At 40.0% G+C, this 11,309-nt stretch overlaps 1 protein-coding gene across 2 annotated transcripts; it reads right to left on the reverse strand.

The window, feature by feature from the left end:
• Window positions 1–103: 103 nt before the first annotated feature.
• Window positions 104–8,571, reverse strand: LOC131107154 (deubiquitinase DESI2). 2 transcript variants are annotated; one of them, XM_058056898.1, is made up of 5 exons: window positions 7,424–8,571; window positions 3,498–3,570; window positions 2,998–3,091; window positions 2,792–2,933; window positions 104–1,475 (listed from the first exon to the last, which is right to left on the reverse strand). In XM_058056898.1, the coding sequence occupies exons 1-5, from the start codon at window positions 7,460–7,462 to the stop codon at window positions 1,233–1,235; spliced, it is 591 nt and encodes a 196-aa protein (XP_057912881.1). In that variant the 5' UTR covers window positions 7,463–8,571; the 3' UTR covers window positions 104–1,232. The 2 variants fall into 2 exon arrangements, with proteins under 2 accessions (XP_057912881.1, XP_057912880.1); XM_058056897.1 differs by lacking the exon at window positions 7,424–8,571 and having other exon boundaries at window positions 3,498–3,834.
• Window positions 8,572–11,309: the final 2,738 nt, after the last annotated feature.

The raw sequence follows: 11,309 nt of genomic DNA on the forward strand, positions 1-11,309 counted from the left end.
ATCTCAGTCTAGTGGCATATAAATTAAATATTTAATACAAATATTCATTATGATATTAATTATAATAATAATATTATGAGAAACAAAACAAAACTGTCACTTTTGGAAAATGAGGTTGCAAAAAAGTTACAGGATATAACAAAATATTATGTAAATAAAGTCAAAATCACAAGAAGACAATTTACCAAAACAAAATGGAAGTCGTTGAAAAATACAGAAGAAAACCCCGGCAGAAATGAAAAAGACACCTGTCATTTCATGAGAATAAAGTCAAAATATTAATAAAAAAAGGTAGTATGCCAACGAGACAAAACATTTGGATTTGTAAAATCCAAAACTGTAATATTATGAGGGAAAATTATGTAATTTTTGTAGCATTAAGTTAAAATATTCAATCAAAAAGTATGTATTTTTTCAAGTCATAACATTAAAAGAGGCTGCACGGTGGTCGAGTGGTTAGACCTCACAGCTAGTAGACCTGAGTTCAATCCCATTCTCGGCCATCTCTGTGTGGAGTTTGCATGTTCTCCCCGTGCATGCGTGTGGGTTTCCTCCCACATTCCAAAAACATGCTAGGTTAATTGGTCACTCCAAATTGTCCATAGGTATGAATGTGAGTGTGAATGGTTGTTTGCCTGAAGACAGCTGGGATAGGCTCCAGCACCCCCGCGACCCTCGTGAGGATAGGCGGTAGAAAATGAATGAATATTAAGAGAAAGAAAAAAAAATTGTTTCTTGACATATAGATATCCCATTTTAGATAAAATTTTGGACACCCCCGGTGTGCCGTTGGTATCTTCCAGTATATTCCAGGATGTGGTGGAGCAACACTGCTTGGACACAAATACATTCACAACAATAACAACAACAACAACAAGATTTGGAATAAAACATGGGATAATGCACTTAGTTTGTATGTCTTGTAAATCGATAAGTTAGATTGTTGCAAAAAACGCAAAAAAAGAGAACAAGATAGTTCTTAAGCTTGTCAATCAGTGTTTTTGTTGTAAAAAAAAAGTAATGAAATGTGATATTGAATTCAAAATGTGATAGCTAAATAACGAATCCCCGAATAACAATCAAAAAGTGATGTCATTTGGAGGGGGGACGGTCCAGCCCTGGTAGGAGCTGCTAAAAATGTGCATCCATCTTGAGGGAACAAGGTAGCCAGCACGTGCGCACGCCGGTCCTGTGGTCCAGCCGTCACCCCGCCCGGATGGGTCCGTGCTCGCTCACACCCGGGTGTGGCGACAGCCGCGGGAGGAGCCCGAGGCGGTGCCGGACGGCGAGGAGGGACGGCTGTCTTCGTCGCTGGAATGGCGGTGGCGGTCCTTGTGGAGGCCCAGGTTGATGTGGCTCTGCAGGGCGGCCGGGGTGAGCCACTCCTTGGGCAGGCAGCTCTGCAGGAAGGGGACGCAGGAGCTGAAGTAGGCCAGCCTGTTGACCCAGCGAGGGATCTCACGTCCGCACAGCAGCTGTACAGACAAGACATAATAATAATAATAATAAATACGTATGAAATAAACAATGTCATCATACTATGAGAAACTAACAAAACAAAATGGGCTTTTCTGGAAAATTAGGTTGCAGAAAAAAATAACGACATTACGGGAATAAAGTTAAAATATGTCATAATTACCAGAAGAAAATAATCTGAAATGGTTGACAAATCATACAAGAAAAAGGATCAGGAACATTTTTTATTTATTTTATTTCTATTTTAGTAGCATAAAGTCTGAATATTAAAGGAAAAATATGCAATTTTACAAGAATATACTTGTAATATTTGGAGAAAAAATACTGCAATTTTAATAGCATGAAGTTCAAAGTCATTATTATATATTATTGTCATTTTTGAAAAATGAAGTTGGGGAAAAAGTCCTAATATTATGAAAAATATATAATATAAAATAATATTAAGACTGTACTTAATACTTAACCTTAATACTGTAATTTTAACAGCATGAAGTTCAATATATATAATATAATATAATATAATATAATATAATATAATATAATATAATATAATATAATATAATATAATATAATATAATATAATATAATATAATATAATATAATATAATATAATATAATATAATATAATATAATATAATATAATATAATATAATATAATATAATATAATATAATATAATATAATATAATATAATATAATATAATATAATATAATATAATATAATATAATATAATATAATATAATATAATATAATATAATATAATATAATATAATATAATATAATATAATATAATATAATATAATATAATATAATATAATATAATATAATATAATATAATATAATATAATATAATTGTCATTTTTGAAAAATGAAGTTGGGGAAAAAGTCCTAATATTATGAAAAATATATAATATAAAATATATAAAATAATATTAAGAAAATTGTTGCAGATTATTTCATAAGAAATATTGGGCAAATATGGAAAAAAAACACAGCAGAAATTGACAAAAACAATGAAGCATGAATGAGCATGGAGTCAAAATATTAAGATTAAAAAAAAAATGCACCCCCCCCCGTGTCATTTTAGTAGCATGGAGGTGAACGAGAGATATGACACACAAAACTAAATCATTTTTTGGAAAATTAGATTAGTTGTAATATTATGGGAATATGACCATAATATTATGTATGGCGTTGATATGAATAATGAATGAATGTTTTTTCGCCTATACGAGACACCCCCAAGATGGGTGCCTGGTCGCCTGTGGTGTGGCTGTGGTGATGAGGTGCATGCTGGCCTTTTTGTGCCACTAACCTCAGACAGCGCGGAGGAGAAGTGGTTGCAGTTTTTGTGCATGAGGTGGTAGGCGTCGCCCTTGAAGTCCTTGCCGAGCTCCTGCATGATCTTGTCCACGTCCTCCTCTGTGAAGTCAGTGGTGCCCAAAACAATGGCCTCCCTGTTTACAATCAATCAATCAATCAATGAACATGACTCAGCGCTAACGCTAACACAGCGCCTACTTGAATTTGAAGGTCTCTCCCAGCTCGGCGGCGTTTCCCGGGCTGATGTGAAAGATGCCGCTGAAGGGGTAAGGATGGCCGCCGTATGCAAATTCTACAACAAACCATGATGATTATTCATAAAGATAGCATTTACAGCCCGGAATCATCACACAGTAACCCTCACAGAAAGCTTTCTAGATCTTCCGGTCTGTTTTTAATGCAGTTTTAATGCAGTCAAGACTGTTTAGTCTGTAACTGTTTCTGCTGTTACTAAACAGCATGATTTTAGTTTTACTTAAGTTCAAGGACCATTGTTTATATTGGTTCTATATCATGTTAATGTTCAACTAATACATATTTAATATTTGTGTCTATTTTCTCTTTGCATATTGTAAAAATCAGAAGAAATTATGAATGAGATACATTATACATACATGGTGTATAAATATGAGATGTCAAATACTAAACACAGCTATAAAAAGCTTACATTTTTCCTAAGTTAAAAATGGCGCTCTCACCTCGGCCGTAAATCTGGATGCCTGAGTGGAAGACGCCGATTCCCAGATTGGATGTGTAGTCGTTGATCCAGTACTGCGTGAAAAGGGGACATCGTCGAGGGTTTAGAGCAGGGGTGGGCAAACTACGGCCCGGGGGCCACATGCGGCCCACTAAGCGTTTGAATCCGGCCCGCCAGTTGCTTTCTATGGTAATGGTAATGGTGAATGAGAGAAAGTGCGGCTTTAAGTGTGACAAAAATATCGATATATCTAACTACAAGTGGAACCTCGGTTAGCGTATGCCCTGGTTAGCATGTTTTTGGGTTAACATTGAAAATGTACATCAAAATTTTGCATGTGTTTGTACAATTTCAGGTTAGCCTGCAATATGGTAATGGTTTAATTTCATTTGAACATGCATCAGATTACAATTGAATGCATCCCATAATCAGTTCCCAGTTCCACATGTCCAAAAGGAGTAGGAAGAAGCAAAGCTTATTAAATCCTACCCCTCCACCTAATACGTTTACAATCAGTAACTGTTACATTTGTTCACTTCCTGCTTTCCATAATACAGTTTAAGGTTTTTTTTTTGTTTTTTTTTTAAATAATGTACCTCGTACCGAAGTACGAGGTGATGTGACCCTACAATGACATAATAATTTGATCACTTCCTGCTTTCCTAATATGGTTGAAGATTTGTTTTTTGTTTTTTTTTTTGTCATGTACCGAAGTATGAGGTGATATGACCATACAATGACATAATGGGTACCATAGTAACTGTCAATATAGTGATTTATTGTATTTATTAGTGATTATTTCGCAAACATCAACTGCTTCTAATTATTTCAAATTTTAACATACAACAGCTGGCAACATAAGTCAAGTCGGATGTATGATTCAGAAAAAAAACTGTAAAATTCAATTTCGTAATTTGCTGTGATCTGATGTTTAAAGCTCCTGAAAAAAGTGACATGAGAACATACAACTGATAGTACGACACTTTTACAGATAAAATTAGACTAATAATTCAATGCGGACTGTCAGAATTATAAGCGTAAAATAGTGCGTATTAAATATATATTCTGCCCCCCCGAGACAATTTTGTTAACTCAAAGCGGCCCGCGAGTCAAAAAGTTTGCCCACCCCTGGTTTAGAGTCTGTAAGCCCCACTTCTCTTTGTGCTTGACCAATCAGCTCCTTTGGCCCCTCCCAGCTTGTTATGTGCTATTCTAATGCTAACTGGCTAAGGGACGCACAAACACAAACACAGTTATCTTACGGCTCAATTCACCACAGCCTTTCCAAGAATCAGCAAAAGCTCCACGCTCCCTCATTAGTGTACGGTTGGCATCAAACTCTCGTCATTAACAGCTGTGGCCGCAGGCAACCTCCCAATGTTGTTTTTTGTAATTTTAGGAACGCCACAATATGGCGGTATCTGCATTTGATGTGTCACGAGTTTATTTAGCTCTGCATGCGCTTTCAAGTGTTTCTCATCCATGAGTGTTATAATGCCGATTCGGGAGTACAATATTAGTACTACTAACAATTCCATTGATAAGAGATTTGGGAATAATGGAAGCATTCATAGTGGTTAGCATGTTAGCATGCAGGCCACACAATCGGGAGATGGGAAGACATGGGTTGGAATCTCCACTCGGGCATCTCTGTGTGGAGTTTGCATGTTCTCCCTGTGCCCCCCCCCCCACCCCCATTATAAAAACATGCTAGGTTAATTAGCCACTCCAAATTGTCCATAGGTATGAATGTGAGTGTGAATGGTTGTTTGCCTATATGTGCCCTGGGATTGGCTGGCCACCAGTCCAGGGTGTACCCCGTTTCTCGCAAGAAGACAACTGGGATAGGCTCCAGCACCCCCTGCGACCCTTGTAAGGATAAGCGGTACAAAATGAATTAATTAATGAATTCCCCTCCTATTTTGTGTGGAAGTGGTAACTTCTTGGCTTCTTATTTTGTCTTTCCCAACCCTCGGCCATCTCTGTGTGGAGTTTGCATGTTCTCCCCGTGCATGCGTGGGTTTTCTCCGGGTACTCCGGTTTCCTCCCACATTCCAAAAACATGCTAGGTTAATTAGCCACTCCAAATTGTCCATAGGTATGAATGTGAGTGTGAATGGTTGTTTGTCTATATGTGCCCTGTGATTGGCTGGCCACCAGTCCAGGGTGGACCCCAAAATTGAGCTGGGATAGGCTCCGGCATACCCCCACCCTAGTGAGAATAAGAGGTATAGAAAACAGATAATGGATGGATGGATGGGTAAGCATTCATAATAAGAATTCATAATAATTCATAATAATAATGATACTAGTCAAGTATTAGGACAGAGAATAGCAGCATGCATGTCAAGCATCTTAGTCTTCCATTAGCATGTGTTTGCGTGTTTCCTGCAGTGTCATTGATTTCACCTTGAACAACATCCTTCATCCTCCTGCAGGCTCATCTTTCAATTTACTGCAAGATAATCACTTTCTACCACAAAAGTCCACAGTAGTCTGCCTGACACTGCAACCTCGCTGTCTTTAACAGAGAGTCCAAGGAACACAAACAGCAAATGTTGTGTAGGAAACTACTCCACTCAGTCCACGAGTCAGTCCAAGGAAAGCAAATGGGAAGTGTCATGCAGGAAAGTACTACAGTCAGTTCAAGGAAAACTGGAAATGTTGTGTAGGAAACTACTACAGTCAGTCTAAGGAAAGCACACAGGAACTGTACTGTAGGAGTGAGTCCAGTACTAGATGAGTGTAGGAAAGTACTAGAGTGAGTCCAGGAAAGTACTACATGAGTGTAGGAAAGTACTAGAGTGAGTCCAGGAAAGTACTAGATGAGTGTAGGAAAGTACTAGATAAGTGTAGGAAAGTACTAGAGTGAGTCCAGGAAAGTACTAAATGAGTGTAGGAAAGTACTAGAGGGAGTCCAGGAAAGTACTAGATAAGTGTAGGAAAGTACTACATGAGTGTAGGGAAGTACCAGAGAGACCCCAGGAAAGTACTAGATGAGTGTAGGGAAGTACTAGACCAGGAAAGTACTAGATGAGTGTAAGGAAGTACTAGACCAGGAAAGTACTAGATGAGTGTAAGGAAGTACTAGAGTGAGTCCAGGAAAGTACTAGATGAGTGTAGGAAAGTACTAGATTAGTGTAGGAAAGTACTAGATGAGTGTCGGAAAGTACTAGATGAGTGTCGGAAAGTACTAGAATGAATCCAGGAAAGTACTACATGATTGTAGAAAAGTACTAGATGAGTGTAAGGAAGTACTAGAGTGGGTCCAGGAAAGTACTAGAGTGAGTCCAGTAAAGTACTAGATGAGTGTCGGAAAGTACTAGATAAGTGTCAGAAAGTACTAGGTAAGTGTCGGAAAGTACTAGATGAGTGTCGGAAAGTACTAGATGAGTTTCGAAAGTACTACATGATTGTAGAAAAGTACTAGATGAGTGTAAGGAAGTACTAGTACTAGTCCAGGAAACTACTACGTAGAGTGAGTCCAGGAAAGTATTAGATGAGTCCAGGAAAGTAGAGTGTCGGTAGATGAGTGTCGGGAAGTACTAGAGTGAGTCCAGGAAAGTACTAGATGAGTGTCGGAAAGTACTAGATGAGTGTCGGAAAGTACTACATGATTGTAGAAAAGTACTAGATGAGTGTAAGGAAGTACTAGTACTAGTCCAGGAAAGTACTAGCGGAAAGTACTACATGATTGTAGAAAAGTACTAGATGAGTGTAAGGAAGTACTAGTACTAGTCCAGGAAAGTACTAGCGGAAAGTACTACATGAGTGTCAGGAAAGTATGAGAGTGAGTGTAGAAAAATACTAGATAAGTCCAGGAAAGTACTACATGAGTGTAGGGCAGTACTAGATGAGTGTAGGAAAGTACTAGATAACTGTAGGAAAGTACTAAACGAGTGTCCGAGGTAAAGTGTAAGTTCTCACCATGTCATACACGTTGAGGACCACAGGTTCGTTGGCCATGGTTCCAAAGCTGCTGGGTTGGATGTCAGTTCCCCCCACGCCCTCCTCGGAGCGGACTATGCACGCGCACGCGCACACCAACTGCTGGTCCACGACATGGCATCCACGCAGGATAAAGAATACATCCTTAAGAATATCAATGCAATGTAGAGAATGTCAAATATCCACGCGTCGTGGAAGAAGCCCAAAAAAAAATAGCGAAGATCTAAAGTAGTCGAAGGCCTACAGGTGTGTCAAAGCAAAGCAGAAGTCCTCCTGATGACGTCACGGACGCCACGGTGAAGCCGTGTACACCAAATGGATGATTTGTGACGATGGCGGTGAGGTTCTCGCCTCACTGGAAGCATCTTCGGCCGGCGTGGCAGCATCTCCGGCTCATGGTCATCACCCAGCATCCTTCCGCCATGTCCACCACCCCAGCGCCTCCTACGTGTGTTTGAAGGAGGTCCCAAAGCTTGCTGGTTCGTTGTGGTTGGGAGACTGCAGCTCCGCCGCCTCTTCTTCTGGATGCCCGATGACGTCATACCGACCGCCTCCAGCGGATGACAGGGAGGACGTTAGCCTATTTCTGGATCGATTATACTACATCGCATTTTATCACTTTTTAAACAAACTATCGACGACGAACATTATTCCATTTTGAGCAATGCCTTGTGAAGATTGTACGACTCTTGTTGTGAAGCTACACGACACACTTCCGGTTACAGCTCGCCTCCACAGATAGAAAATCGCTTGGAAATGTACCATTTCAGTTTCTTCCTAATCATTGGAGAGATATAAAGTCATGTTGTAATTACAGGAAAACGTTTTTAAAGATCCGCAATGGCTGTTCGGCTCGTCTTTTGAGAACAAAATGCTAACATCCGGTCCAAGCTAGCTTTGCTTGGAAGGCACCTCTTGGAGTACTGGTAACTCCCAAGGAAATACATCGGCTAGCCATACATCGGACTTTAACTTGGGCGCAGCTTGTCTTCATAGTAAACGTTACATCATGTTATAAACCCAACCAATGTACTTGTCTTCATAGTAAACTTTTACATCATGTCACAAACCCATCCAATGTGGTGCTCTTAATTTGAAGCTAAAACATCCGCAAACAGCAGAACAACACTTTGGGCTTTGTGCCTCCTAAATGCTAATATGCAATGCAAAGAGTCCGTCAAATGATGTCGTTAATCGTCGTTAATGATTCAGAGCATGACTTCCGGTCTGTGACCAAATTGAGGTCGTCACAATTGTATCATTAGGTCTTGGTCAGTGCAGAAGGTGGTGCTCGGGCAAATAAAGTAGACAAATAAAATGGTAAATTTGGGTTGGGGAATAAGTTAGAATATTATTTTAATAAGGTTATTATAAAAACAACATTTACAAAGATTATTTAAGATGAAAGTTTAAATGTTTTGAATTTTCTTTATCAAGCAGCAAAAAACAGGGAAAGAAAGCTGTAATTTTACAAAGTCAAAATATTAGAAGAAAGAGGTTGTAGAATACATGAAAAGTGGCAATGTTATGAGAATAAACTTGTGATATTTCAATTTTTACTAACGTAGAGTTTAAATATATATATATATATATTTAAGTCCTAATATTATGAAAGTATTACTGAGCAGAACTGGAGACGAAAGGAGTATTTAGATTGGTAAAGTTAGCCTCAAAGCCCTGGCCAAAGTTTTTTGGATCTACTGTCGCTAACAGTTGTCCTGTCAGAGAGAGTATGATGAACTAAGTGTCAATATTTGATTTATGACCCTCACATGACATGATTTATGACCCCATGTGACCTGTGATGCCCATGATATGATTTATGACCCCATGTGACCTGTGACCCCCCATGACATGATTTATGACCCTGTGTGACCTGTGACCCCCCATGACATGATTTATGACCCATGTGACCTGTGACCCGCCATGACATGTATGACCCCCCCATGACATGATTTATGACCCCATGTGACCTGTGAACCCCATGACCTGATTTATGACCCTATGTGACCTGTGACCCACCATGACATGTATGACCCCCCCATGACATGATTTATGACCCCATGTGACTTGTAACCCACCATGACATGTATGACCCCCCATGACATGATTTATGACCCCATGTGACTTGTGATGCCCATGATATGATTTATGACCCCATGTGACCTGTGAACCCCATGACATGATTTATGACCCTATGTGACCTGTGACCCGCCATTGCATGTATGACCCCCCATGACAGGATTTATGACCCCACGTGACCTGTGACCCCATGACATGATAATAATAATATGATTTATGACCCCATGTGACCTGGGACCCCCATGACATGATTTATGACCCCATGTGACCTGTGAACCCCATGACATGTATGACCCCCCCATGACATGATTTATGACCCCATGTGACTTGTGAACCCCATGACGTGATTTATGACCCCATGTGACCTGTGACCCACCATGACATGTATGACCCCCCCATGACATGATTTATGACCCCATGTGACCTGTGACCCACCATGACATGTATGACCCCCCATGACATGATTTATGACCCCATGTGACCTGTGATGCCCATGATATGATTTATGACCTCATGTGACTTGTGATGCCCATGATATGATTTATGACCTCATGTGACTTGTGATGCCCATGATATGATTTATGACCCCATGTGACCCGTGAACCCCATGACATGATTTATGACCCTATGTGACCTGTGACCCACCATGACATGTATGACCCCCCCATGACATGATTTATGACCCTATGTGACCTGTGACCCGCCATGGCATGTATGATATATATGATAAACTAAGTGTCAAAATTTGATTTATGACCCCCCCATGACAGGATTCATGACCCCACGTGACCTGTGACCCCCATGACATGATGTATGACCCCCCCATGACATAGGGTCACAGGTCACACGGGGTCATAAATCATGTCATGGGGGGCCACAGGTCACATGGGGTCATAAATCCTGTCATGGGGGGGTCATAAATCAAATTTTGACACTTAGTTTATCATATACTCTCTCCTGTCACCCATTATGTCGACTCGGCAGAGAGAAGCGAGAAGGTACTGAAGCATTGCTGCTATTCTTTAATCGTCATTTATGCTATACCAGTATACCACTGGTATACCAGTATACCAGTGGTATACTTTAGATAAGTTGGATTTGGTGCCAATGAGTAAGAATTCAGTTTTATTGCTGTTAAGTTTCAGAAAGTTAGAGGTGAATACCACTGGCATACCAGTGTCCCAATGTAATTAGTTTTCTAACTCACCAGACTGTCTACTCCAGGGGTGCTCATTAAGTCGATCGCGAGCTACCGGTCGATCGCGGAGGTGGTACTGGTCGATCGCTGGTCGATCGCGGCGTGACATTACAAAAATATCATCCCAGCATCAATGCCGTCACTTGATTGATATACAGGGCAGCCATTCAGATGACAACTGAATGTTGCCCTTCGGGCGACCAATCAAATCAAACAACGTCTCTAAGTGCAGCAAAACTTACGATGTCAGCCTATCATCCATCCCCGTTACTTGATTGACATACAGGACAACCAATCATATGACAACTGAATTTTGACCTTTAGGTCACCGCTCATGCGTAAACAACGATGCAAAGTGCTAAGCTAGTCGGCGAATTGCGTCAGATTTTAAGCCCTCGCTAAAGTTTATGGTCACTAAAATGAGTGAAGGAGCTGGACCAAGTAAAAAGGCAAAAACTGGACCAAGTAAAAAGGCAAAAAACATATCACTTCCATACTTACTTACACTTCCAATATTATACGGATATTATGATACGGATATTATCCATGACTGATAAACATTTGGAAGTGTGCTTGAGGCTGGCT

Source organism: Doryrhamphus excisus, chromosome 19, assembly GCF_030265055.1.
Source record: "Doryrhamphus excisus isolate RoL2022-K1 chromosome 19, RoL_Dexc_1.0, whole genome shotgun sequence".
NCBI lineage: Eukaryota > Metazoa > Chordata > Actinopteri > Syngnathiformes > Syngnathidae > Doryrhamphus > Doryrhamphus excisus.

What these genes read in the sequence shown, in the direction of transcription:
- LOC131107154 (XM_058056897.1), bottom strand. Translation starts at nt 3,639, where the DNA reads ATGTGGCCCCCGGGCCGTAGTTTGCCCACCCCTGCTCTAAACCCTCGA. An exon ending in CATCCAGATTTACGGCCGAG is followed by an intron (nt 3,092 to 3,497) that starts GTGAGAGCGCCA and finishes GGTTTGTTGTAG; the next exon opens with AATTTGCATACGGCGGCCAT. An exon ending in TCTCCTCCGCGCTGTCTGAG is followed by an intron (nt 1,476 to 2,791) that starts GTTAGTGGCACA and finishes TTGTCTGTACAG; the next exon opens with CTGCTGTGCGGACGTGAGAT.